This window comes from Phytophthora sojae (assembly GCF_000149755.1).
Source record: "Phytophthora sojae unplaced genomic scaffold PHYSOscaffold_5, whole genome shotgun sequence".
Taxonomy (NCBI): Eukaryota; Oomycota; class Peronosporomycetes; order Peronosporales; family Peronosporaceae; genus Phytophthora; species Phytophthora sojae.
Window position 1 is genome coordinate 5578828 of NW_009258119.1, and position 22748 is coordinate 5601575.

At 61.4% G+C, this 22748-nt stretch overlaps 1 protein-coding gene and 58 non-coding genes across 59 annotated transcripts; all 59 read left to right on the forward strand.

Annotated features, from left to right (window-relative positions):
* Positions 1-325: 325 nt before the first annotated feature.
* PHYSODRAFT_t838 lies at positions 326-398 on the forward strand. Its single transcript has one exon. It is a non-coding gene; the product is annotated as a tRNA-Ala (tRNA).
* Position 399: 1 nt separating this feature from the next.
* Positions 400-471, forward strand: PHYSODRAFT_t839. Its single transcript has one exon. It is a non-coding gene; the product is annotated as a tRNA-His (tRNA).
* Positions 472-1103: 632 nt separating this feature from the next.
* Positions 1104-1176, forward strand: PHYSODRAFT_t840. The gene has a single exon. It is a non-coding gene; the product is annotated as a tRNA-Ala (tRNA).
* A 1-nt stretch (position 1177) lies between these two features.
* PHYSODRAFT_t841 lies at positions 1178-1249 on the forward strand. Its single transcript has one exon. It is a non-coding gene; the product is annotated as a tRNA-His (tRNA).
* Positions 1250-1881: 632 nt separating this feature from the next.
* PHYSODRAFT_t842 lies at positions 1882-1954 on the forward strand. Its single transcript has one exon. It is a non-coding gene; the product is annotated as a tRNA-Ala (tRNA).
* Position 1955: 1 nt separating this feature from the next.
* Positions 1956-2027, forward strand: PHYSODRAFT_t843. Its single transcript has one exon. It is a non-coding gene; the product is annotated as a tRNA-His (tRNA).
* Positions 2028-2659: 632 nt separating this feature from the next.
* Positions 2660-2732, forward strand: PHYSODRAFT_t844. Its single transcript has one exon. It is a non-coding gene; the product is annotated as a tRNA-Ala (tRNA).
* A 1-nt stretch (position 2733) lies between these two features.
* PHYSODRAFT_t845 lies at positions 2734-2805 on the forward strand. The gene has a single exon. It is a non-coding gene; the product is annotated as a tRNA-His (tRNA).
* A 634-nt stretch (positions 2806-3439) lies between these two features.
* Positions 3440-3512, forward strand: PHYSODRAFT_t846. The gene has a single exon. It is a non-coding gene; the product is annotated as a tRNA-Ala (tRNA).
* A 1-nt stretch (position 3513) lies between these two features.
* PHYSODRAFT_t847 lies at positions 3514-3585 on the forward strand. The gene has a single exon. It is a non-coding gene; the product is annotated as a tRNA-His (tRNA).
* A 632-nt stretch (positions 3586-4217) lies between these two features.
* On the forward strand, positions 4218-4290 carry PHYSODRAFT_t848. The gene has a single exon. It is a non-coding gene; the product is annotated as a tRNA-Ala (tRNA).
* Position 4291: 1 nt separating this feature from the next.
* On the forward strand, positions 4292-4363 carry PHYSODRAFT_t849. The gene has a single exon. It is a non-coding gene; the product is annotated as a tRNA-His (tRNA).
* A 634-nt stretch (positions 4364-4997) lies between these two features.
* PHYSODRAFT_t850 lies at positions 4998-5070 on the forward strand. The gene has a single exon. It is a non-coding gene; the product is annotated as a tRNA-Ala (tRNA).
* Position 5071: 1 nt separating this feature from the next.
* On the forward strand, positions 5072-5143 carry PHYSODRAFT_t851. The gene has a single exon. It is a non-coding gene; the product is annotated as a tRNA-His (tRNA).
* Positions 5144-5765: 622 nt separating this feature from the next.
* PHYSODRAFT_t852 lies at positions 5766-5838 on the forward strand. Its single transcript has one exon. It is a non-coding gene; the product is annotated as a tRNA-Ala (tRNA).
* A 1-nt stretch (position 5839) lies between these two features.
* Positions 5840-5911, forward strand: PHYSODRAFT_t853. Its single transcript has one exon. It is a non-coding gene; the product is annotated as a tRNA-His (tRNA).
* Positions 5912-6544: 633 nt separating this feature from the next.
* On the forward strand, positions 6545-6617 carry PHYSODRAFT_t854. Its single transcript has one exon. It is a non-coding gene; the product is annotated as a tRNA-Ala (tRNA).
* Position 6618: 1 nt separating this feature from the next.
* Positions 6619-6690, forward strand: PHYSODRAFT_t855. Its single transcript has one exon. It is a non-coding gene; the product is annotated as a tRNA-His (tRNA).
* Positions 6691-7322: 632 nt separating this feature from the next.
* PHYSODRAFT_t856 lies at positions 7323-7395 on the forward strand. The gene has a single exon. It is a non-coding gene; the product is annotated as a tRNA-Ala (tRNA).
* A 1-nt stretch (position 7396) lies between these two features.
* On the forward strand, positions 7397-7468 carry PHYSODRAFT_t857. Its single transcript has one exon. It is a non-coding gene; the product is annotated as a tRNA-His (tRNA).
* A 622-nt stretch (positions 7469-8090) lies between these two features.
* Positions 8091-8163, forward strand: PHYSODRAFT_t858. The gene has a single exon. It is a non-coding gene; the product is annotated as a tRNA-Ala (tRNA).
* Position 8164: 1 nt separating this feature from the next.
* PHYSODRAFT_t859 lies at positions 8165-8236 on the forward strand. Its single transcript has one exon. It is a non-coding gene; the product is annotated as a tRNA-His (tRNA).
* Positions 8237-8870: 634 nt separating this feature from the next.
* PHYSODRAFT_t860 lies at positions 8871-8943 on the forward strand. The gene has a single exon. It is a non-coding gene; the product is annotated as a tRNA-Ala (tRNA).
* A 1-nt stretch (position 8944) lies between these two features.
* PHYSODRAFT_t861 lies at positions 8945-9016 on the forward strand. Its single transcript has one exon. It is a non-coding gene; the product is annotated as a tRNA-His (tRNA).
* A 634-nt stretch (positions 9017-9650) lies between these two features.
* PHYSODRAFT_t862 lies at positions 9651-9723 on the forward strand. Its single transcript has one exon. It is a non-coding gene; the product is annotated as a tRNA-Ala (tRNA).
* Position 9724: 1 nt separating this feature from the next.
* On the forward strand, positions 9725-9796 carry PHYSODRAFT_t863. The gene has a single exon. It is a non-coding gene; the product is annotated as a tRNA-His (tRNA).
* Positions 9797-9832: 36 nt separating this feature from the next.
* On the forward strand, positions 9833-17343 carry PHYSODRAFT_334317 (hypothetical protein; the record flags this gene model as incomplete). The annotated part of the gene is made up of 20 exons (XM_009531580.1): positions 9833-9978; positions 10063-10201; positions 10697-10758; positions 10843-10981; positions 11477-11538; positions 11623-11761; positions 12256-12317; positions 12402-12540; positions 13036-13097; positions 13182-13320; positions 13816-13877; positions 13962-14088; positions 14584-14645; positions 14730-14868; positions 15364-15425; positions 15510-15636; positions 16132-16193; positions 16278-16404; positions 16900-16961; positions 17046-17343. The coding sequence occupies 20 exons, from the start codon at positions 9833-9835 to the stop codon at positions 17341-17343; spliced, it is 2217 nt and encodes a 738-aa protein (XP_009529875.1).
* Positions 10431-10503, forward strand: PHYSODRAFT_t864. The gene has a single exon. It is a non-coding gene; the product is annotated as a tRNA-Ala (tRNA).
* Positions 10505-10576, forward strand: PHYSODRAFT_t865. Its single transcript has one exon. It is a non-coding gene; the product is annotated as a tRNA-His (tRNA).
* On the forward strand, positions 11211-11283 carry PHYSODRAFT_t866. The gene has a single exon. It is a non-coding gene; the product is annotated as a tRNA-Ala (tRNA).
* On the forward strand, positions 11285-11356 carry PHYSODRAFT_t867. Its single transcript has one exon. It is a non-coding gene; the product is annotated as a tRNA-His (tRNA).
* PHYSODRAFT_t868 lies at positions 11990-12062 on the forward strand. Its single transcript has one exon. It is a non-coding gene; the product is annotated as a tRNA-Ala (tRNA).
* PHYSODRAFT_t869 lies at positions 12064-12135 on the forward strand. Its single transcript has one exon. It is a non-coding gene; the product is annotated as a tRNA-His (tRNA).
* PHYSODRAFT_t870 lies at positions 12770-12842 on the forward strand. The gene has a single exon. It is a non-coding gene; the product is annotated as a tRNA-Ala (tRNA).
* Positions 12844-12915, forward strand: PHYSODRAFT_t871. The gene has a single exon. It is a non-coding gene; the product is annotated as a tRNA-His (tRNA).
* Positions 13550-13622, forward strand: PHYSODRAFT_t872. Its single transcript has one exon. It is a non-coding gene; the product is annotated as a tRNA-Ala (tRNA).
* PHYSODRAFT_t873 lies at positions 13624-13695 on the forward strand. Its single transcript has one exon. It is a non-coding gene; the product is annotated as a tRNA-His (tRNA).
* On the forward strand, positions 14318-14390 carry PHYSODRAFT_t874. Its single transcript has one exon. It is a non-coding gene; the product is annotated as a tRNA-Ala (tRNA).
* Positions 14392-14463, forward strand: PHYSODRAFT_t875. The gene has a single exon. It is a non-coding gene; the product is annotated as a tRNA-His (tRNA).
* Positions 15098-15170, forward strand: PHYSODRAFT_t876. Its single transcript has one exon. It is a non-coding gene; the product is annotated as a tRNA-Ala (tRNA).
* Positions 15172-15243, forward strand: PHYSODRAFT_t877. Its single transcript has one exon. It is a non-coding gene; the product is annotated as a tRNA-His (tRNA).
* PHYSODRAFT_t878 lies at positions 15866-15938 on the forward strand. Its single transcript has one exon. It is a non-coding gene; the product is annotated as a tRNA-Ala (tRNA).
* On the forward strand, positions 15940-16011 carry PHYSODRAFT_t879. The gene has a single exon. It is a non-coding gene; the product is annotated as a tRNA-His (tRNA).
* PHYSODRAFT_t880 lies at positions 16634-16706 on the forward strand. The gene has a single exon. It is a non-coding gene; the product is annotated as a tRNA-Ala (tRNA).
* Positions 16708-16779, forward strand: PHYSODRAFT_t881. Its single transcript has one exon. It is a non-coding gene; the product is annotated as a tRNA-His (tRNA).
* Positions 17344-17401: 58 nt separating the features above from the next.
* On the forward strand, positions 17402-17474 carry PHYSODRAFT_t882. Its single transcript has one exon. It is a non-coding gene; the product is annotated as a tRNA-Ala (tRNA).
* Position 17475: 1 nt separating this feature from the next.
* Positions 17476-17547, forward strand: PHYSODRAFT_t883. The gene has a single exon. It is a non-coding gene; the product is annotated as a tRNA-His (tRNA).
* A 632-nt stretch (positions 17548-18179) lies between these two features.
* Positions 18180-18252, forward strand: PHYSODRAFT_t884. The gene has a single exon. It is a non-coding gene; the product is annotated as a tRNA-Ala (tRNA).
* A 1-nt stretch (position 18253) lies between these two features.
* On the forward strand, positions 18254-18325 carry PHYSODRAFT_t885. The gene has a single exon. It is a non-coding gene; the product is annotated as a tRNA-His (tRNA).
* Positions 18326-18959: 634 nt separating this feature from the next.
* On the forward strand, positions 18960-19032 carry PHYSODRAFT_t886. Its single transcript has one exon. It is a non-coding gene; the product is annotated as a tRNA-Ala (tRNA).
* Position 19033: 1 nt separating this feature from the next.
* PHYSODRAFT_t887 lies at positions 19034-19105 on the forward strand. The gene has a single exon. It is a non-coding gene; the product is annotated as a tRNA-His (tRNA).
* A 634-nt stretch (positions 19106-19739) lies between these two features.
* PHYSODRAFT_t888 lies at positions 19740-19812 on the forward strand. The gene has a single exon. It is a non-coding gene; the product is annotated as a tRNA-Ala (tRNA).
* A 1-nt stretch (position 19813) lies between these two features.
* PHYSODRAFT_t889 lies at positions 19814-19885 on the forward strand. Its single transcript has one exon. It is a non-coding gene; the product is annotated as a tRNA-His (tRNA).
* A 622-nt stretch (positions 19886-20507) lies between these two features.
* On the forward strand, positions 20508-20580 carry PHYSODRAFT_t890. The gene has a single exon. It is a non-coding gene; the product is annotated as a tRNA-Ala (tRNA).
* Position 20581: 1 nt separating this feature from the next.
* Positions 20582-20653, forward strand: PHYSODRAFT_t891. The gene has a single exon. It is a non-coding gene; the product is annotated as a tRNA-His (tRNA).
* A 622-nt stretch (positions 20654-21275) lies between these two features.
* On the forward strand, positions 21276-21348 carry PHYSODRAFT_t892. Its single transcript has one exon. It is a non-coding gene; the product is annotated as a tRNA-Ala (tRNA).
* Position 21349: 1 nt separating this feature from the next.
* Positions 21350-21421, forward strand: PHYSODRAFT_t893. The gene has a single exon. It is a non-coding gene; the product is annotated as a tRNA-His (tRNA).
* Positions 21422-22055: 634 nt separating this feature from the next.
* Positions 22056-22128, forward strand: PHYSODRAFT_t894. Its single transcript has one exon. It is a non-coding gene; the product is annotated as a tRNA-Ala (tRNA).
* A 1-nt stretch (position 22129) lies between these two features.
* PHYSODRAFT_t895 lies at positions 22130-22201 on the forward strand. Its single transcript has one exon. It is a non-coding gene; the product is annotated as a tRNA-His (tRNA).
* The last annotated feature ends 547 nt before the right edge of the window (positions 22202-22748 follow it).

Below are 22748 nucleotides of genomic sequence, written 5' to 3' on the forward strand. Positions count from 1 at the left end.
GCAGTAGGAGGGTCGTCGGGCGGACAGAGTCGTTGTGCCGCCCAAGTCGCTCCGGCGCGAGCCAAAGAGGCGGAACACGCAGCGGACGAGCTCACGGTCGGGTTGTGGAGGCTGAGCGCGCCGTGCGCGAGGCGGCATGTGTGGAAAGAGCGTGCGATCGGTTTGGGCCGTGCGGAGGCATGCACGCGAGTTTTGGTGTGCGGATTGTGCGTAACGGAGGCGCGATGGGTGGTTGACGATTGCGGTACGGCGGAGAGTGCGTGGTAGCGTGTGGTGCGTCCGTAAAGTGGATTTTGTTGACGGGTGGGAGATGAGTGAAGTATCCGGGGATGTAGCTCAAATGGTAGAGCGCTCGCTTAGCATGCGAGAGGTACAGGGATCGACACCCTGCTTCTCCAGACGTGTGTAGTATAGTGGTCAGTACCTCACCTTGTGGCGGTGAAATCCCTGGTTCGAATCCGGGCACGCGCACTCTTATGCTCATTATGCTGCTTTTACGTGCGCGTTATGGACGCTGCGCCGCCCCTAGCCGTCGCCATGCACACCCGCCACGCTCTCGGTCCCCAATTACCGCTTTTTGTCGCCTTTCAGCCTACCGGCGTGAGCGGTCCCGGCCGCTCTCCTTTTATCGCCCTCACGACGACACTGCTGCGGTGCGACTCGATGGCATTGTCTTGTGGCTCGGTCTAGTAACGTAGTGGAGCTGTAGTACCTCCCGCGTCGTCGGAGCTCACCAGGCCACCGGAGAGAGTGGATGAAGCGCCCCGAATGGCCGTCCTGGCAGTAGGAGGGTCGTCCGGCGGACAGTCGTTGTGCCGTCCAAGTCGCTCCGGCGCGAGCCAAAGAGGCGGAACACGCAGCGGACGAGCTCACGGTCGGGTTGTGGAGGCTGAGCGCGCCGTGCGCGAGGCGGCATGTGTGGAAAGAGCGTGCGATCGGTTTGGGCCGTGCGGAGGCATGCACGCGAGTTTTGGTGTGCGGATTGTGCGTAACGGAGGCGCGATGGGTGGTTGACGATTGCGGTACGGCGGAGAGTGCGTGGTAGCGTGTGGTGCGTCCGTAAAGTGGATTTTGTTGACGGGTGGGAGATGAGTGAAGTATCCGGGGATGTAGCTCAAATGGTAGAGCGCTCGCTTAGCATGCGAGAGGTACAGGGATCGATACCCTGCTTCTCCAGGCGTGTGTAGTATAGTGGTCAGTACCTCACCTTGTGGCGGTGAAATCCCTGGTTCGAATCCGGGCACGCGCACTCTTATGCTCATTATGCTGCTTTTACGTGCGCGTTATGGACGCTGCGCCGCCCCTAGCCGTCGCCATGCACACCCGCCACGCTCTCGGTCCCCAATTACCGCTTTTTGTCGCCTTTCAGCCTACCGGCGTGAGCGGTCCCGGCCGCTCTCCTTTTATCGCCCTCACGACGACACTGCTGCGGTGCGACTCGATGGCATTGTCTTGGGGCTCGGTCTAGTAACGTAGTGGAGCTGTAGTACCTCCCGCGTCGTCGGAGCTCACCAGGCCACCGGAGAGAGTGGATGAAGCGCCCCGAATGGCCGTCCTGGCAGTAGGAGGGTCGTCCGGCGGACAGTCGTTGTGCCGTCCAAGTCGCTCCGGCGCGAGCCAAAGAGGCGGAACACGCAGCGGACGAGCTCACGGTCGAGTTGTGGAGGCTGAGCGCGCCGTGCGCGAGGCGGCATGTGTGGAAAGAGCGTGCGATCGGTTTGGGCCGTGCGGAGGCATGTACGCGAGTTTTGGTGTGCGGATTGTGCGTAACGGAGGCGCGATGGGTGGTTGACGATTGCGGTACGGCGGAGAGTGCGTGGTAGCGTGTGGTGCGTCCGTAAAGTGGATTTTGTTGACGGGTGGGAGATGAGTGAAGTATCCGGGGATGTAGCTCAAATGGTAGAGCGCTCGCTTAGCATGCGAGAGGTACAGGGATCGACACCCTGCTTCTCCAGGCGTGTGTAGTATAGTGGTCAGTACCTCACCTTGTGGCGGTGAAATCCCTGGTTCGAATCCGGGCACGCGCACTCTTATGCTCATTATGCTGCTTTTACGTGCGCGTTATGGACGCTGCGCCGCCCCTAGCCGTCGCCATGCACACCCGCCACGCTCTCGGTCCCCAATTACCGCTTTTTGTCGCCTTTCAGCCTACCGGCGTGAGCGGTCCCGGCCGCTCTCCTTTTATCGCCCTCACGACGACACTGCTGCGGTGCGACTCGATGGCATTGTCTTGTGGCTCGGTCTAGTAACGTAGTGGAGCTGTAGTACCTCCCGCGTCGTCGGAGCTCACCAGGCCACCGGAGAGAGTGGATGAAGCGCCCCGAATGGCCGTCCTGGCAGTAGGAGGGTCGTCCGGCGGACAGTCGTTGTGCCGTCCAAGTCGCTCCGGCGCGAGCCAAAGAGGCGGAACACGCAGCGGACGAGCTCACGGTCGGGTTGTGGAGGCTGAGCGCGCCGTGCGCGAGGCGGCATGTGTGGAAAGAGCGTGCGATCGGTTTGGGCCGTGCGGAGGCATGTACGCGAGTTTTGGTGTGCGGATTGTGCGTAACGGAGGCGCGATGGGTGGTTGACGATTGCGGTACGGCGGAGAGTGCGTGGTAGCGTGTGGTGCGTCCGTAAAGTGGATTTTGTTGACGGGTGGGAGACGAGTAAAGTATCCGGGGATGTAGCTCAAATGGTAGAGCGCTCGCTTAGCATGCGAGAGGTACAGGGATCGATACCCTGCTTCTCCAGGCGTGTGTAGTATAGTGGTCAGTACCTCACCTTGTGGCGGTGAAATCCCTGGTTCGAATCCGGGCACGCGCACTCTTATGCTCATTATGCTGCTTTTACGTGCGCGTTATGGACGCTGCGCCGCCCCTAGCCGTCGCCATGCACACCCGCCACGCTCTCGGTCCCCAATTACCGCTTTTTGTCGCCGTTCAGCCTACCGGCGTGAGCGGTCCCGGCCGCTCTCCTTTTATCGCCCTCACGACGACACTGCTGCGGTGCGACTCGATGGCATTGTCTTGGGGCTCGGTCTAGTAACGTAGTGGAGCTGTAGTACCTCCCGCGTCGTCGGAGCTCACCAGGCCACCGGAGAGAGGGGATGAAGCGCCCCGAATGGCCGTCCTGGCAGTAGGAGGGTCGTCGGGCGGACAGAGTCGTTGTGCCGTCCAAGTCGCTCCGGCGCGAGCCAAAGAGGCGGAACACGCAGCGGACGAGCTCACGGTCGGGTTGTGGAGGCTGAGCGCGCCGTGCGCGAGGCGGCATGTGTGGAAAGAGCGTGCGATCGGTTTGGGCCGTGCGGAGGCATGCACGCGAGTTTTGGTGTGCGGATTGTGCGTAACGGAGGCGCGATGGGTGGTTGACGATTGCGGTACGGCGGAGAGTGCGTGGTAGCGTGTGGTGCGTCCGTAAAGTGGATTTTGTTGACGGGTGGGAGATGAGTGAAGTATCCGGGGATGTAGCTCAAATGGTAGAGCGCTCGCTTAGCATGCGAGAGGTACAGGGATCGACACCCTGCTTCTCCAGGCGTGTGTAGTATAGTGGTCAGTACCTCACCTTGTGGCGGTGAAATCCCTGGTTCGAATCCGGGCACGCGCACTCTTATGCTCATTATGCTGCTTTTACGTGCGCGTTATGGACGCTGCGCCGCCCCTAGCCGTCGCCATGCACACCCGCCACGCTCTCGGTCCCCAATTACCGCTTTTTGTCGCCTTTCAGCCTACCGGCGTGAGCGGTCCCGGCCGCTCTCCTTTTATCGCCCTCACGACGACACTGCTGCGGTGCGACTCGATGGCATTGTCTTGGGGCTCGGTCTAGTAACGTAGTGGAGCTGTAGTACCTCCCGCGTCGTCGGAGCTCACCAGGCCACCGGAGAGAGTGGATGAAGCGCCCCGAATGGCCGTCCTGGCAGTAGGAGGGTCGTCCGGCGGACAGTCGTTGTGCCGTCCAAGTCGCTCCGGCGCGAGCCAAAGAGGCGGAACACGCAGCGGACGAGCTCACGGTCGGGTTGTGGAGGCTGAGCGCGCCGTGCGCAAGGCGGCATGTGTGGAAAGAGCGTGCGATCGGTTTGGGCCGTGCGGAGGCATGTACGCGAGTTTTGGTGTGCGGATTGTGCGTAACGGAGGCGCGATGGGTGGTTGACGATTGCGGTACGGCGGAGAGTGCGTGGTAGCGTGTGGTGCGTCCGTAAAGTGGATTTTGTTGACGGGTGGGAGATGAGTGAAGTATCCGGGGATGTAGCTCAAATGGTAGAGCGCTCGCTTAGCATGCGAGAGGTACAGGGATCGACACCCTGCTTCTCCAGGCGTGTGTAGTATAGTGGTCAGTACCTCACCTTGTGGCGGTGAAATCCCTGGTTCGATTCCGGGCACGCGCACTCTTATGCTCATTATGCTGCTTTTACGTGCGCGTTATGGACGCTGCGCCGCCCCTAGCCGTCGCCATGCACACCCGCCACGCTCTCGGTCCCCAATTACCGCTTTTTGTCGCCTTTCAGCCTACCGGCGTGAGCGGTCCCGGCCGCTCTCCTTTTATCGCCCTCACGACGACACTGCTGCGGTGCGACTCGATGGCATTGTCTTGGGGCTCGGTCTAGTAACGTAGTGGAGCTGTAGTACCTCCCGCGTCGTCGGAGCTCACCAGGCCACCGGAGAGAGGGGATGAAGCGCCCCGAATGGCCGTCCTGGCAGTAGGAGGGTCGTCGGGCGGACAGAGTCGTTGTGCCGTCCAAGTCGCTCCGGCGCGAGCCAAAGAGGCGGAACACGCAGCGGACGAGCTCACGGTCGGGTTGTGGAGGCTGAGCGCGCCGTGCGCGAGGCGGCATGTGTGGAAAGAGCGTGCGATCGGTTTGGGCCGTGCGGAGGCATGTACGCGAGTTTTGGTGTGCGGATTGTGCGTAACGGAGGCGCGATGGGTGGTTGACGATTGCGGTACGGCGGAGAGTGCGTGGTAGCGTGTGGTGCGTCCGTAAAGTGGATTTTGTTGACGGGTGGGAGATGAGTGAAGTATCCGGGGATGTAGCTCAAATGGTAGAGCGCTCGCTTAGCATGCGAGAGGTACAGGGATCGATACCCTGCTTCTCCAGGCGTGTGTAGTATAGTGGTCAGTACCTCACCTTGTGGCGGTGAAATCCCTGGTTCGAATCCGGGCACGCGCACTCTTATGCTCATTATGCTGCTTTTACGTGCGCGTTATGGACGCTGCGCCGCCCCTAGCCGTCGCCATGCACACCCGCCACGCTCTCGGTCCCCAATTACCGCTTTTTGTCGCCTTTCAGCCTACCGGCGTGAGCGGTCCCGGCCGCTCTCCTTTTATCGCCCTCACGACGACACTGCTGCGGTGCGACTCGATGGCATTGTCTTGGGGCTCGGTCTAGTAACGTAGTGGAGCTGTAGTACCTCCCGCGTCGTCGGAGCTCACCAGGCCACCGGAGAGAGTGGATGAAGCGCCCCGAATGGCCGTCCTGGCAGTAGGAGGGTACAGTCGTTGTGCCGTCCAAGTCGCTCCGGCGCGAGCCAAAGAGGCGGAACACGCAGCGGACGAGCTCACGGTCGGGTTGTGGAGGCTGAGCGCGCCGTGCGCGAGGCGGCATGTGTGGAAAGAGCGTGCGATCGGTTTGGGCCGTGCGGAGGCATGTACGCGAGTTTTGGTGTGCGGATTGTGCGTAACGGAGGCGCGATGGGTGGTTGACGATTGCGGTACGGCGGAGAGTGCGTGGTAGCGTGTGGTGCGTCCGTAAAGTGGATTTTGTTGACGGGTGGGAGATGAGTGAAGTATCCGGGGATGTAGCTCAAATGGTAGAGCGCTCGCTTAGCATGCGAGAGGTACAGGGATCGATACCCTGCTTCTCCAGGCGTGTGTAGTATAGTGGTCAGTACCTCACCTTGTGGCGGTGAAATCCCTGGTTCGAATCCGGGCACGCGCACTCTTATGCTCATTATGCTGCTTTTACGTGCGCGTTATGGACGCTGCGCCGCCCCTAGCCGTCGCCATGCACACCCGCCACGCTCTCGGTCCCCAATTACCGCTTTTTGTCGCCTTTCAGCCTACCGGCGTGAGTGGTCCCGGCCGCTCTCCTCTTGTCGCCCTCACGACGACACTGCTGCGGTGCGACTCGATGGCATTGTCTTGTGGCTCGGTCTAGTAACGTAGTGGAGCTGTAGTACCTCCCGCGTCGTTGGAGCTCACCAGGCCACCGGAGAGAGTGGATGAAGCGCCCCGAATGGCCGTCCTGGCAGTAGGAGGGTCGTCGGGCGGACAGAGTCGTTGTGCCGTCCAAGTCGCTCCGGCGCGAGCCAAAGAGGCGGAACACGCAGCGGACGAGCTCACGGTCGGGTTGTGGAGGCTGAGCGCGCCGTGCGCGAGGCGGCATGTGTGGAAAGAGCGTGCGATCGGTTTGGGCCGTGTGGAGGCATGTACGCGAGTTTTGGTGTGCGGATTGTGCGTAACGGAGGCGCGATGGTGGTTGACGATTGCGGTACGGCGGAGAGTGCGTGGTAGCGTGTGGTGCGTCCGTAAAGTGGATTTTGTTGACGGGTGGGAGATGAGTAAAGTATCCGGGGATGTAGCTCAAATGGTAGAGCGCTCGCTTAGCATGCGAGAGGTACAGGGATCGATACCCTGCTTCTCCAGGCGTGTGTAGTATAGTGGTCAGTACCTCACCTTGTGGCGGTGAAATCCCTGGTTCGAATCCGGGCACGCGCACTCTTATGCTCATTATGCTGCTTTTACGTGCGCGTTATGGACGCTGCGCCGCCCCTAGCCGTCGCCATGCACACCCGCCACGCTCTCGGTCCCCAATTACCGCTTTTTGTCGCCTTTCAGCCTACCGGCGTGAGCGGTCCCGGCCGCTCTCCTCTTGTCGCCCTCACGACGACACTGCTGCGGTGCGACTCGATGGCATTGTCTTGTGGCTCGGTCTAGTAACGTAGTGGAGCTGTAGTACCTCCCGCGTCGTCGGAGCTCACCAGGCCACCGGAGAGAGTGGATGAAGCGCCCCGAATGGCCGTCCTGGCAGTAGGAGGGTCGTCCGGCGGACAGTCGTTGTGCCGTCCAAGTCGCTCCGGCGCGAGCCAAAGAGGCGGAACACGCAGCGGACGAGCTCACGGTCGGGTTGTGGAGGCTGAGCGCGCCGTGCGCGAGGCGGCATGTGTGGAAAGAGCGTGCGATCGGTTTGGGCCGTGCGGAGGCATGTACGCGAGTTTTGGTGTGCGGATTGTGCGTAACGGAGGCGCGATGGGTGGTTGACGATTGCGGTACGGCGGAGAGTGCGTGGTAGCGTGTGGTGCGTCCGTAAAGTGGATTTTGTTGACGGGTGGGAGACGAGTGAAGTATCCGGGGATGTAGCTCAAATGGTAGAGCGCTCGCTTAGCATGCGAGAGGTACAGGGATCGATACCCTGCTTCTCCAGGCGTGTGTAGTATAGTGGTCAGTACCTCACCTTGTGGCGGTGAAATCCCTGGTTCGAATCCGGGCACGCGCACTCTTATGCTCATTATGCTGCTTTTACGTGCGCGTTATGGACGCTGCGCCGCCCCTAGCCGTCGCCATGCACACCCGCCACGCTCTCGGTCCCCAATTACCGCTTTTTGTCGCCTTTCAGCCTACCGGCGTGAGCGGTCCCGGCCGCTCTCCTCTTGTCGCCCTCACGACGACACTGCTGCGGTGCGACTCGATGGCATTGTCTTGTGGCTCGGTCTAGTAACGTAGTGGAGCTGTAGTACCTCCCGCGTCGTCGGAGCTCACCAGGCCACCGGAGAGAGTGGATGAAGCGCCCCGAATGGCCGTCCTGGCAGTAGGAGGGTCGTCGGGCGGACAGTCGTTGTGCCGTCCAAGTCGCTCCGGCGCGAGCCAAAGAGGCGGAACACGCAGCGGACGAGCTCACGGTCGGGTTGTGGAGGCTGAGCGCGCCGTGCGCGAGGCGGCATGTCGTGCGATCGGTTTGGGCCGTGCGGAGGCATGTACGCGAGTTTTGGTGTGCGGATTGTGCGTAACGGAGGCGCGATGGGTGGTTGACGATTGCGGTACGGCGGAGAGTGCGTGGTAGCGTGTGGTGCGTCCGTAAAGTGGATTTTGTTGACGGGTGGGAGACGAGTAAAGTATCCGGGGATGTAGCTCAAATGGTAGAGCGCTCGCTTAGCATGCGAGAGGTACAGGGATCGACACCCTGCTTCTCCAGGCGTGTGTAGTATAGTGGTCAGTACCTCACCTTGTGGCGGTGAAATCCCTGGTTCGAATCCGGGCACGCGCACTCTTATGCTCATTATGCTGCTTTTACGTGCGCGTTATGGACGCTGCGCCGCCCCTAGCCGTCGCCATGCACACCCGCCACGCTCTCGGTCCCCAATTACCGCTTTTTGTCGCCTTTCAGCCTACCGGCGTGAGCGGTCCCGGCCGCTCTCCTTTTATCGCCCTCACGACGACACTGCTGCGGTGCGACTCGATGGCATTGTCTTGGGGCTCGGTCTAGTAACGTAGTGGAGCTGTAGTACCTCCCGCGTCGTCGGAGCTCACCAGGCCACCGGAGAGAGTGGATGAAGCGCCCCGAATGGCCGTCCTGGCAGTAGGAGGGTCGTCGGGCGGACAGAGTCGTTGTGCCGTCCAAGTCGCTCCGGCGCGAGCCAAAGAGGCGGAACACGCAGCGGACGAGCTCACGGTCGGGTTGTGGAGGCTGAGCGCGCCGTGCGCGAGGCGGCATGTGTGGAAAGAGCGTGCGATCGGTTTGGGCCGTGCGGAGGCATGTACGCGAGTTTTGGTGTGCGGATTGTGCGTAACGGAGGCGCGATGGGTGGTTGACGATTGCGGTACGGCGGAGAGTGCGTGGTAGCGTGTGGTGCGTCCGTAAAGTGGATTTTGTTGACGGGTGGGAGATGAGTGAAGTATCCGGGGATGTAGCTCAAATGGTAGAGCGCTCGCTTAGCATGCGAGAGGTACAGGGATCGATACCCTGCTTCTCCAGGCGTGTGTAGTATAGTGGTCAGTACCTCACCTTGTGGCGGTGAAATCCCTGGTTCGAATCCGGGCACGCGCACTCTTATGCTCATTATGCTGCTTTTACGTGCGCGTTATGGACGCTGCGCCGCCCCTAGCCGTCGCCATGCACACCCGCCACGCTCTCGGTCCCCAATTACCGCTTTTTGTCGCCTTTCAGCCTACCGGCGTGAGTGGTCCCGGCCGCTCTCCTCTTGTCGCCCTCACGACGACACTGCTGCGGTGCGACTCGATGGCATTGTCTTGTGGCTCGGTCTAGTAACGAAGTGGAGCTGTAGTACCTCCCGCGTCGTTGGAGCTCACCAGGCCACCGGAGAGAGTGGATGAAGCGCCCCGAATGGCCGTCCTGGCAGTAGGAGGGTCGTCGGGCGGACAGAGTCGTTGTGCCGTCCAAGTCGCTCCGGCGCGAGCCAAAGAGGCGGAACACGCAGCGGACGAGCTCACGGTCGGGTTGTGGAGGCTGAGCGCGCCGTGCGCGAGGCGGCATGTGTGGAAAGAGCGTGCGATCGGTTTGGGCCGTGCGGAGGCATGTACGCGAGTTTTGGTGTGCGGATTGTGCGTAACGGAGGCGCGATGGGTGGTTGACGATTGCGGTACGGCGGAGAGTGCGTGGTAGCGTGTGGTGCGTCCGTAAAGTGGATTTTGTTGACGGGTGGGAGACGAGTAAAGTATCCGGGGATGTAGCTCAAATGGTAGAGCGCTCGCTTAGCATGCGAGAGGTACAGGGATCGATACCCTGCTTCTCCAGGCGTGTGTAGTATAGTGGTCAGTACCTCACCTTGTGGCGGTGAAATCCCTGGTTCGAATCCGGGCACGCGCACTCTTATGCTCATTATGCTGCTTTTACGTGCGCGTTATGGACGCTGCGCCGCCCCTAGCCGTCGCCATGCACACCCGCCACGCTCTCGGTCCCCAATTACCGCTTTTTGTCGCCTTTCAGCCTACCGGCGTGAGTGGTCCCGGCCGCTCTCCTCTTGTCGCCCTCACGACGACACTGCTGCGGTGCGACTCGATGGCATTGTCTTGTGGCTCGGTCTAGTAACGTAGTGGAGCTGTAGTACCTCCCGCGTCGTTGGAGCTCACCAGGCCACCGGAGAGAGTGGATGAAGCGCCCCGAATGGCCGTCCTGGCAGTAGGAGGGTCGTCGGGCGGACAGAGTCGTTGTGCCGTCCAAGTCGCTCCGGCGCGAGCCAAAGAGGCGGAACACGCAGCGGACGAGCTCACGGTCGGGTTGTGGAGGCTGAGCGCGCCGTGCGCGAGGCGGCATGTGTGGAAAGAGCGTGCGATCGGTTTGGGCCGTGCGGAGGCATGTACGCGAGTTTTGGTGTGCGGATTGTGCGTAACGGAGGCGCGATGGGTGGTTGACGATTGCGGTACGGCGGAGAGTGCGTGGTAGCGTGTGGTGCGTCCGTAAAGTGGATTTTGTTGACGGGTGGGAGATGAGTGAAGTATCCGGGGATGTAGCTCAAATGGTAGAGCGCTCGCTTAGCATGCGAGAGGTACAGGGATCGATACCCTGCTTCTCCAGGCGTGTGTAGTATAGTGGTCAGTACCTCACCTTGTGGCGGTGAAATCCCTGGTTCGAATCCGGGCACGCGCACTCTTATGCTCATTATGCTGCTTTTACGTGCGCGTTATGGACGCTGCGCCGCCCCTAGCCGTCGCCATGCACACCCGCCACGCTCTCGGTCCCCAATTACCGCTTTTTGTCGCCTTTCAGCCTACCGGCGTGAGTGGTCCCGGCCGCTCTCCTCTTGTCGCCCTCACGACGACACTGCTGCGGTGCGACTCGATGGCATTGTCTTGTGGCTCGGTCTAGTAACGTAGTGGAGCTGTAGTACCTCCCGCGTCGTTGGAGCTCACCAGGCCACCGGAGAGAGTGGATGAAGCGCCCCGAATGGCCGTCCTGGCAGTAGGAGGGTCGTCGGGCGGACAGAGTCGTTGTGCCGTCCAAGTCGCTCCGGCGCGAGCCAAAGAGGCGGAACACGCAGCGGACGAGCTCACGGTCGGGTTGTGGAGGCTGAGCGCGCCGTGCGCGAGGCGGCATGTGTGGAAAGAGCGTGCGATCGGTTTGGGCCGTGCGGAGGCATGTACGCGAGTTTTGGTGTGCGGATTGTGCGTAACGGAGGCGCGATGGGTGGTTGACGATTGCGGTACGGCGGAGAGTGCGTGGTAGCGTGTGGTGCGTCCGTAAAGTGGATTTTGTTGACGGGTGGGAGACGAGTAAAGTATCCGGGGATGTAGCTCAAATGGTAGAGCGCTCGCTTAGCATGCGAGAGGTATAGGGATCGATACCCTGCTTCTCCAGGCGTGTGTAGTATAGTGGTCAGTACCTCACCTTGTGGCGGTGAAATCCCTGGTTCGAATCCGGGCACGCGCACTCTTATGCTCATTATGCTGCTTTTACGTGCGCGTTATGGACGCTGCGCCGCCCCTAGCCGTCGCCATGCACACCCGCCACGCTCTCGGTCCCCAATTACCGCTTTTTGTCGCCTTTCAGCCTACCGGCGTGAGTGGTCCCGGCCGCTCTCCTCTTGTCGCCCTCACGACGACACTGCTGCGGTGCGACTCGATGGCATTGTCTTGTGGCTCGGTCTAGTAACGTAGTGGAGCTGTAGTACCTCCCGCGTCGTCGGAGCTCACCAGGCCACCGGAGAGAGTGGATGAAGCGCCCCGAATGGCCGTCCTGGCAGTAGGAGGGTCGTCGGGCGGACAGAGTCGTTGTGCCGTCCAAGTCGCTCCGGCGCGAGCCAAAGAGGCGGAACACGCAGCGGACGAGCTCACGGTCGGGTTGTGGAGGCTGAGCGCGCCGTGCGCGAGGCGGCATGTGTGGAAAGAGCGTGCGATCGGTTTGGGCCGTGTGGAGGCATGTACGCGAGTTTTGGTGTGCGGATTGTGCGTAACGGAGGCGCGATGGTGGTTGACGATTGCGGTACGGCGGAGAGTGCGTGGTAGCGTGTGGTGCGTCCGTAAAGTGGATTTTGTTGACGGGTGGGAGATGAGTAAAGTATCCGGGGATGTAGCTCAAATGGTAGAGCGCTCGCTTAGCATGCGAGAGGTACAGGGATCGATACCCTGCTTCTCCAGGCGTGTGTAGTATAGTGGTCAGTACCTCACCTTGTGGCGGTGAAATCCCTGGTTCGAATCCGGGCACGCGCACTCTTATGCTCATTATGCTGCTTTTACGTGCGCGTTATGGACGCTGCGCCGCCCCTAGCCGTCGCCATGCACACCCGCCACGCTCTCGGTCCCCAATTACCGCTTTTTGTCGCCTTTCAGCCTACCGGCGTGAGTGGTCCCGGCCGCTCTCCTCTTGTCGCCCTCACGACGACACTGCTGCGGTGCGACTCGATGGCATTGTCTTGTGGCTCGGTCTAGTAACGTAGTGGAGCTGTAGTACCTCCCGCGTCGTTGGAGCTCACCAGGCCACCGGAGAGAGTGGATGAAGCGCCCCGAATGGCCGTCCTGGCAGTAGGAGGGTCGTCGGGCGGACAGAGTCGTTGTGCCGTCCAAGTCGCTCCGGCGCGAGCCAAAGAGGCGGAACACGCAGCGGACGAGCTCACGGTCGAGTTGTGGAGGCTGAGCGCGCCGTGCGCGAGGCGGCATGTGTGGAAAGAGCGTGCGATCGGTTTGGGCCGTGCGGAGGCATGCACGCGAGTTTTGGTGTGCGGATTGTGCGTAACGGAGGCGCGATGGGTGGTTGACGATTGCGGTACGGCGGAGAGTGCGTGGTAGCGTGTGGTGCGTCCGTAAAGTGGATTTTGTTGACGGGTGGGAGATGAGTGAAGTATCCGGGGATGTAGCTCAAATGGTAGAGCGCTCGCTTAGCATGCGAGAGGTACAGGGATCGATACCCTGCTTCTCCAGGCGTGTGTAGTATAGTGGTCAGTACCTCACCTTGTGGCGGTGAAATCCCTGGTTCGAATCCGGGCACGCGCACTCTTATGCTCATTATGCTGCTTTTACGTGCGCGTTATGGACGCTGCGCCGCCCCTAGCCGTCGCCATGCACACCCGCCACGCTCTCGGTCCCCAATTACCGCTTTTTGTCGCCTTTCAGCCTACCGGCGTGAGCGGTCCCGGCCGCTCTCCTTTTATCGCCCTCACGACGACACTGCTGCGGTGCGACTCGATGGCATTGTCTTGGGGCTCGGTCTAGTAACGTAGTGGAGCTGTAGTACCTCCCGCGTCGTCGGAGCTCACCAGGCCACCGGAGAGAGGGGATGAAGCGCCCCGAATGGCCGTCCTGGCAGTAGGAGGGTCGTCGGGCGGACAGAGTCGTTGTGCCGCCCAAGTCGCTCCGGCGCGAGCCAAAGAGGCGGAACACGCAGCGGACGAGCTCACGGTCGGGTTGTGGAGGCTGAGCGCGCCGTGCGCAAGGCGGCATGTGTGGAAAGAGCGTGCGATCGGTTTGGGCCGTGCGGAGGCATGTACGCGAGTTTTGGTGTGCGGATTGTGCGTAACGGAGGCGCGATGGGTGGTTGACGATTGCGGTACGGCGGAGAGTGCGTGGTAGCGTGTGGTGCGTCCGTAAAGTGGATTTTGTTGACGGGTGGGAGATGAGTGAAGTATCCGGGGATGTAGCTCAAATGGTAGAGCGCTCGCTTAGCATGCGAGAGGTACAGGGATCGACACCCTGCTTCTCCAGGCGTGTGTAGTATAGTGGTCAGTACCTCACCTTGTGGCGGTGAAATCCCTGGTTCGAATCCGGGCACGCGCACTCTTATGCTCATTATGCTGCTTTTACGTGCGCGTTATGGACGCTGCGCCGCCCCTAGCCGTCGCCATGCACACCCGCCACGCTCTCGGTCCCCAATTACCGCTTTTTGTCGCCTTTCAGCCTACCGGCGTGAGCGGTCCCGGCCGCTCTCCTTTTATCGCCCTCACGACGACACTGCTGCGGTGCGACTCGATGGCATTGTCTTGGGGCTCGGTCTAGTAACGTAGTGGAGCGGTAGTACCTCCCGCGTCGTCGGAGCTCACCAGGCCACCGGAGAGAGTGGATGAAGCGCCCCGAATGGCCGTCCTGGCAGTAGGAGGGTCGTCGGGCGGAGCCGTCCAAGTCGCTCCGGCGCGAGCCAAAGAGGCGGAACACGCAGCGGACGAGCTCACGGTCGAGTTGTGGAGGCTGAGCGCGCCGTGCGCGAGGCGGCATGTGTGGAAAGAGCGTGCGATCGGTTTGGGCCGTGCGGAGGCATGCACGCGAGTTTTGGTGTGCGGATTGTGCGTAACGGAGGCGCGATGGGTGGTTGACGATTGCGGTACGGCGGAGAGTGCGTGGTAGCGTGTGGTGCGTCCGTAAAGTGGATTTTGTTGACGGGTGGGAGATGAGTGAAGTATCCGGGGATGTAGCTCAAATGGTAGAGCGCTCGCTTAGCATGCGAGAGGTACAGGGATCGATACCCTGCTTCTCCAGGCGTGTGTAGTATAGTGGTCAGTACCTCACCTTGTGGCGGTGAAATCCCTGGTTCGAATCCGGGCACGCGCACTCTTATGCTCATTATGCTGCTTTTACGTGCGCGTTATGGACGCTGCGCCGCCCCTAGCCGTCGCCATGCACACCCGCCACGCTCTCGGTCCCCAATTACCGCTTTTTGTCGCCTTTCAGCCTACCGGCGTGAGCGGTCCCGGCCGCTCTCCTTTTATCGCCCTCACGACGACACTGCTGCGGTGCGACTCGATGGCATTGTCTTGTGGCTCGGTCTAGTAACGTAGTGGAGCTGTAGTACCTCCCGCGTCGTCGGAGCTCACCAGGCCACCGGAGAGAGTGGATGAAGCGCCCCGAATGGCCGTCCTGGCAGTAGGAGGGTCGTCGGGCGGACAGAGTCGTTGTGCCGTCCAAGTCGCTCCGGCGCGAGCCAAAGAGGCGGAACACGCAGCGGACGAGCTCACGGTCGAGTTGTGGAGGCTGAGCGCGCCGTGCGCGAGGCGGCATGTGTGGAAAGAGCGTGCGATCGGTTTGGGCCGTGCGGAGGCATGCACGCGAGTTTTGGTGTGCGGATTGTGCGTAACGGAGGCGCGATGGGTGGTTGACGATTGCGGTACGGCGGAGAGTGCGTGGTAGCGTGTGGTGCGTCCGTAAAGTGGATTTTGTTGACGGGTGGGAGATGAGTGAAGTATCCGGGGATGTAGCTCAAATGGTAGAGCGCTCGCTTAGCATGCGAGAGGTACAGGGATCGATACCCTGCTTCTCCAGGCGTGTGTAGTATAGTGGTCAGTACCTCACCTTGTGGCGGTGAAATCCCTGGTTCGAATCCGGGCACGCGCACTCTTATGCTCATTATGCTGCTTTTACGTGCGCGTTATGGACGCTGCGCCGCCCCTAGCCGTCGCCATGCACACCCGCCACGCTCTCGGTCCCCAATTACCGCTTTTTGTCGCCTTTCAGCCTACCGGCGTGAGCGGTCCCGGCCGCTCTCCTTTTATCGCCCTCACGACGACACTGCTGCGGTGCGACTCGATGGCATTGTCTTGGGGCTCGGTCTAGTAACGTAGTGGAGCTGTAGTACCTCCCGCGTCGTCGGAGCTCACCAGGCCACCGGAGAGAGTGGATGAAGCGCCCCGAATGGCCGTCCTGGCAGTAGGAGGGTCGTCGGGCGGAGCCGTCCAAGTCGCTCCGGCGCGAGCCAAAGAGGCGGAACACGCAGCGGACGAGCTCACGGTCGGGTTGTGGAGGCTGAGCGCGCCGTGCGCGAGGCGGCATGTGTGGAAAGAGCGTGCGATCGGTTTGGGCCGTGCGGAGGCATGTACGCGAGTTTTGGTGTGCGGATTGTGCGTAACGGAGGCGCGATGGGTGGTTGACGATTGCGGTACGGCGGAGAGTGCGTGGTAGCGTGTGGTGCGTCCGTAAAGTGGATTTTGTTGACGGGTGGGAGACGAGTAAAGTATCCGGGGATGTAGCTCAAATGGTAGAGCGCTCGCTTAGCATGCGAGAGGTACAGGGATCGATACCCTGCTTCTCCAGGCGTGTGTAGTATAGTGGTCAGTACCTCACCTTGTGGCGGTGAAATCCCTGGTTCGAATCCGGGCACGCGCACTCTTATGCTCATTATGCTGCTTTTACGTGCGCGTTATGGACGCTGCGCCGCCCCTAGCCGTCGCCATGCACACCCGCCACGCTCTCGGTCCCCAATTACCGCTTTTTGTCGCCTTTCAGCCTACCGGCGTGAGCGGTCCCGGCCGCTCTCCTTTTATCGCCCTCACGACGACACTGCTGCGGTGCGACTCGATGGCATTGTCTTGGGGCTCGGTCTAGTAACGTAGTGGAGCTGTAGTACCTCCCGCGTCGTCGGAGCTCACCAGGCCACCGGAGAGAGTGGATGAAGCGCCCCGAATGGCCGTCCTGGCAGTAGGAGGGTCGTCGGGCGGAGCCGTCCAAGTCGCTCCGGCGCGAGCCAAAGAGGCGGAACACGCAGCGGACGAGCTCACGGTCGAGTTGTGGAGGCTGAGCGCGCCGTGCGCGAGGCGGCATGTGTGGAAAGAGCGTGCGATCGGTTTGGGCCGTGCGGAGGCATGCACGCGAGTTTTGGTGTGCGGATTGTGCGTAACGGAGGCGCGATGGGTGGTTGACGATTGCGGTACGGCGGAGAGTGCGTGGTAGCGTGTGGTGCGTCCGTAAAGTGGATTTTGTTGACGGGTGGGAGATGAGTGAAGTATCCGGGGATGTAGCTCAAATGGTAGAGCGCTCGCTTAGCATGCGAGAGGTACAGGGATCGACACCCTGCTTCTCCAGGCGTGTGTAGTATAGTGGTCAGTACCTCACCTTGTGGCGGTGAAATCCCTGGTTCGAATCCGGGCACGCGCACTCTTATGCTCATTATGCTGCTTTTACGTGCGCGTTATGGACGCTGCGCCGCCCCTAGCCGTCGCCATGCACACCCGCCACGCTCTCGGTCCCCAATTACCGCTTTTTGTCGCCTTTCAGCCTACCGGCGTGAGCGGTCCCGGCCGCTCTCCTTTTATCGCCCTCACGACGACACTGCTGCGGTGCGACTCGATGGCATTGTCTTGGGGCTCGGTCTAGTAACGTAGTGGAGCTGTAGTACCTCCCGCGTCGTCGGAGCTCACCAGGCCACCGGAGAGAGTGGATGAAGCGCCCCGAATGGCCGTCCTGGCAGTAGGAGGGTCGTCGGGCGGAGCCGTCCAAGTCGCTCCGGCGCGAGCCAAAGAGGCGGAACACGCAGCGGACGAGCTCACGGTCGAGTTGTGGAGGCTGAGCGCGCCGTGCGCGAGGCGGCATGTGTGGAAAGAGCGTGCGATCGGTTTGGGCCGTGCGGAGGCATGCACGCGAGTTTTGGTGTGCGGATTGTGCGTAACGGAGGCGCGATGGGTGGTTGACGATTGCGGTACGGCGGAGAGTGCGTGGTAGCGTGTGGTGCGTCCGTAAAGTGGATTTTGTTGACGGGTGGGAGATGAGTGAAGTATCCGGGGATGTAGCTCAAATGGTAGAGCGCTCGCTTAGCATGCGAGAGGTACAGGGATCGATACCCTGCTTCTCCAGGCGTGTGTAGTATAGTGGTCAGTACCTCACCTTGTGGCGGTGAAATCCCTGGTTCGAATCCGGGCACGCGCACTCTTATGCTCATTATGCTGCTTTTACGTGCGCGTTATGGACGCTGCGCCGCCCCTAGCCGTCGCCATGCACACCCGCCACGCTCTCGGTCCCCAATTACCGCTTTTTGTCGCCTTTCAGCCTACCGGCGTGAGCGGTCCCGGCCGCTCTCCTTTTATCGCCCTCACGACGACACTGCTGCGGTGCGACTCGATGGCATTGTCTTGGGGCTCGGTCTAGTAACGTAGTGGAGCTGTAGTACCTCCCGCGTCGTCGGAGCTCACCAGGCCACCGGAGAGAGGGGATGAAGCGCCCCGAATGGCCGTCCTGGCAGTAGGAGGGTCGTCGGGCGGACAGTCGTTGTGCCGTCCAAGTCGCTCCGGCGCGAGCCAAAGAGGCGGAACACGCAGCGGACGAGCTCACGGTCGGGTTGTGGAGGCTGAGCGCGCCGTGCGCGAGGCGGCATGTGTGGAAAGAGCGTGCGATCGGTTTGGGCCGTGCGGAGGCATGTACGCGAGTTTTGGTGTGCGGATTGTGCGTAACGGAGGCGCGATGGGTGGTTGACGATTGCGGTACGGCGGAGAGTGCGTGGTAGCGTGTGGTGCGTCCGTAAAGTGGATTTTGTTGACGGGTGGGAGACGAGTAAAGTATCCGGGGATGTAGCTCAAATGGTAGAGCGCTCGCTTAGCATGCGAGAGGTACAGGGATCGATACCCTGCTTCTCCAGGCGTGTGTAGTATAGTGGTCAGTACCTCACCTTGTGGCGGTGAAATCCCTGGTTCGAATCCGGGCACGCGCACTCTTATGCTCATTATGCTGCTTTTACGTGCGCGTTATGGACGCTGCGCCGCCCCTAGCCGTCGCCATGCACACCCGCCACGCTCTCGGTCCCCAATTACCGCTTTTTGTCGCCTTTCAGCCTACCGGCGTGAGCGGTCCCGGCCGCTCTCCTTTTATCGCCCTCACGACGACACTGCTGCGGTGCGACTCGATGGCATTGTCTTGGGGCTCGGTCTAGTAACGTAGTGGAGCTGTAGTACCTCCCGCGTCGTCGGAGCTCACCAGGCCACCGGAGAGAGGGGATGAAGCGCCCCGAATGGCCGTCCTGGCAGTAGGAGGGTCGTCGGGCGGACAGAGTCGTTGTGCCGTCCAAGTCGCTCCGGCGCGAGCCAAAGAGGCGGAACACGCAGCGGACGAGCTCACGGTCGGGTTGTGGAGGCTGAGCGCGCCGTGCGCGAGGCGGCATGTGTGGAAAGAGCGTGCGATCGGTTTGGGCCGTGCGGAGGCATGTACGCGAGTTTTGGTGTGCGGATTGTGCGTAACGGAGGCGCGATGGGTGGTTGACGATTGCGGTACGGCGGAGAGTGCGTGGTAGCGTGTGGTGCGTCCGTAAAGTGGATTTTGTTGACGGGTGGGAGACGAGTAAAGTATCCGGGGATGTAGCTCAAATGGTAGAGCGCTCGCTTAGCATGCGAGAGGTACAGGGATCGACACCCTGCTTCTCCAGGCGTGTGTAGTATAGTGGTCAGTACCTCACCTTGTGGCGGTGAAATCCCTGGTTCGAATCCGGGCACGCGCACTCTTATGCTCATTATGCTGCTTTTACGTGCGCGTTATGGACGCTGCGCCGCCCCTAGCCGTCGCCATGCACACCCGCCACGCTCTCGGTCCCCAATTACCGCTTTTTGTCGCCTTTCAGCCTACCGGCGTGAGCGGTCCCGGCCGCTCTCCTTTTATCGCCCTCACGACGACACTGCTGCGGTGCGACTCGATGGCATTGTCTTGGGGCTCGGTCTAGTAACGTAGTGGAGCTGTAGTACCTCCCGCGTCGTCGGAGCTCACCAGGCCACCGGAGAGAGGGGATGAAGCGCCCCGAATGGCCGTCCTGGCAGTAGGAGGGTCGTCGGGCGGACAGAGTCGTTGTGCCGTCCAAGTCGCTCCGGCGCGAGCCAAAGAGGCGGAACACGCAGCGGACGAGCTCACGGTCGGGTTGTGGAGGCTGAGCGCGCCGTGCGCGAGGCGGCATGTGTGGAAAGAGCGTGCGATCGGTTTGGGCCGTGCGGAGGCATGTACGCGAGTTTTGGTGTGCGGATTGTGCGTAACGGAGGCGCGATGGGTGGTTGACGATTGCGGTACGGCGGAGAGTGCGTGGTAGCGTGTGGTGCGTCCGTAAAGTGGATTTTGTTGACGGGTGGGAGATGAGTGAAGTATCCGGGGATGTAGCTCAAATGGTAGAGCGCTCGCTTAGCATGCGAGAGGTACAGGGATCGACACCCTGCTTCTCCAGGCGTGTGTAGTATAGTGGTCAGTACCTCACCTTGTGGCGGTGAAATCCCTGGTTCGAATCCGGGCACGCGCACTCTTATGCTCATTATGCTGCTTTTACGTGCGCGTTATGGACGCTGCGCCGCCCCTAGCCGTCGCCATGCACACCCGCCACGCTCTCGGTCCCCAATTACCGCTTTTTGTCGCCTTTCAGCCTACCGGCGTGAGCGGTCCCGGCCGCTCTCCTTTTATCGCCCTCACGACGACACTGCTGCGGTGCGACTCGATGGCATTGTCTTGGGGCTCGGTCTAGTAACGTAGTGGAGCTGTAGTACCTCCCGCGTCGTCGGAGCTCACCAGGCCACCGGAGAGAGGGGATGAAGCGCCCCGAATGGCCGTCCTGGCAGTAGGAGGGTACAGTCGTTGTGCCGTCCAAGTCGCTCCGGCGCGAGCCAAAGAGGCGGAACACGCAGCGGACGAGCTCACGGTCGGGTTGTGGAGGCTGAGCGCGCCGTGCGCGAGGCGGCATGTGTGGAAAGAGCGTGCGATCGGTTTGGGCCGTGCGGAGGCATGTACGCGAGTTTTGGTGTGCGGATTGTGCGTAACGGAGGCGCGATGGGTGGTTGACGATTGCGGTACGGCGGAGAGTGCGTGGTAGCGTGTGGTGCGTCCGTAAAGTGGATTTTGTTGACGGGTGGGAGATGAGTGAAGTATCCGGGGATGTAGCTCAAATGGTAGAGCGCTCGCTTAGCATGCGAGAGGTACAGGGATCGATACCCTGCTTCTCCAGGCGTGTGTAGTATAGTGGTCAGTACCTCACCTTGTGGCGGTGAAATCCCTGGTTCGAATCCGGGCACGCGCACTCTTATGCTCATTATGCTGCTTTTACGTGCGCGTTATGGACGCTGCGCCGCCCCTAGCCGTCGCCATGCACACCCGCCACGCTCTCGGTCCCCAATTACCGCTTTTTGTCGCCTTTCAGCCTACCGGCGTGAGCGGTCCCGGCCGCTCTCCTTTTATCGCCCTCACGACGACACTGCTGCGGTGCGACTCGATGGCATTGTCTTGGGGCTCGGTCTAGTAACGTAGTGGAGCTGTAGTACCTCCCGCGTCGTCGGAGCTCACCAGGCCACCGGAGAGAGGGGATGAAGCGCCCCGAATGGCCGTCCTGGCAGTAGGAGGGTACAGTCGTTGTGCCGTCCAAGTCGCTCCGGCGCGAGCCAAAGAGGCGGAACACGCAGCGGACGAGCTCACGGTCGGGTTGTGGAGGCTGAGCGCGCCGTGCGCGAGGCGGCATGTGTGGAAAGAGCGTGCGATCGGTTTGGGCCGTGCGGAGGCATGTACGCGAGTTTTGGTGTGCGGATTGTGCGTAACGGAGGCGCGATGGGTGGTTGACGATTGCGGTACGGCGGAGAGTGCGTGGTAGCGTGTGGTGCGTCCGTAAAGTGGATTTTGTTGACGGGTGGGAGATGAGTGAAGTATCCGGGGATGTAGCTCAAATGGTAGAGCGCTCGCTTAGCATGCGAGAGGTACAGGGATCGACACCCTGCTTCTCCAGGCGTGTGTAGTATAGTGGTCAGTACCTCACCTTGTGGCGGTGAAATCCCTGGTTCGAATCCGGGCACGCGCACTCTTATGCTCATTATGCTGCTTTTACGTGCGCGTTATGGACGCTGCGCCGCCCCTAGCCGTCGCCATGCACACCCGCCACGCTCTCGGTCCCCAATTACCGCTTTTTGTCGCCTTTCAGCCTACCGGCGTGAGCGGTCCCGGCCGCTCTCCTTTTATCGCCCTCACGACGACACTGCTGCGGTGCGACTCGATGGCATTGTCTTGGGGCTCGGTCTAGTAACGTAGTGGAGCTGTAGTACCTCCCGCGTCGTCGGAGCTCACCAGGCCACCGGAGAGAGGGGATGAAGCGCCCCGAATGGCCGTCCTGGCAGTAGGAGGGTCGTCGGGCGGACAGAGTCGTTGTGCCGTCCAAGTCGCTCCGGCGCGAGCCAAAGAGGCGGAACACGCAGCGGACGAGCTCACGGTCGGGTTGTGGAGGCTGAGCGCGCCGTGCGCGAGGCGGCATGTGTGGAAAGAGCGTGCGATCGGTTTGGGCCGTGCGGAGGCATGTACGCGAGTTTTGGTGTGCGGATTGTGCGTAACGGAGGCGCGATGGGTGGTTGACGATTGCGGTACGGCGGAGAGTGCGTGGTAGCGTGTGGTGCGTCCGTAAAGTGGATTTTGTTGACGGGTGGGAGATGAGTGAAGTATCCGGGGATGTAGCTCAAATGGTAGAGCGCTCGCTTAGCATGCGAGAGGTACAGGGATCGATACCCTGCTTCTCCAGGCGTGTGTAGTATAGTGGTCAGTACCTCACCTTGTGGCGGTGAAATCCCTGGTTCGAATCCGGGCACGCGCACTCTTATGCTCATTATGCTGCTTTTACGTGCGCGTTATGGACGCTGCGCCGCCCCTAGCCGTCGCCATGCACACCCGCCACGCTCTCGGTCCCCAATTACCGCTTTTTGTCGCCTTTCAGCCTACCGGCGTGAGCGGTCCCGGCCGCTCTCCTTTTATCGCCCTCACGACGACACTGCTGCGGTGCGACTCGATGGCATTGTCTTGGGGCTCGGTCTAGTAACGTAGTGGAGCGGTAGTACCTCCCGCGTCGTCGGAGCTCACCAGGCCACCGGAGAGAGTGGATGAAGCGCCCCGAATGGCCGTCCTGGCAGTAGGAGGGTCGTCGGGCGGACAGTCGTTGTGCCGTCCAAGTCGCTCCGGCGCGAGCCAAAGAGGCGGAACACGCAGCGGACGAGCTCACGGTCGAGTTGTGGAGGCTGAGCGCGCCGTGCGCGAGGCGGCATGTGTGGAAAGAGCGTGCGATCGGTTTGGGCCGTGCGGAGGCATGTACGCGAGTTTTGGTGTGCGGATTGTGCGTAACGGAGGCGCGATGGGTGGTTGACGAT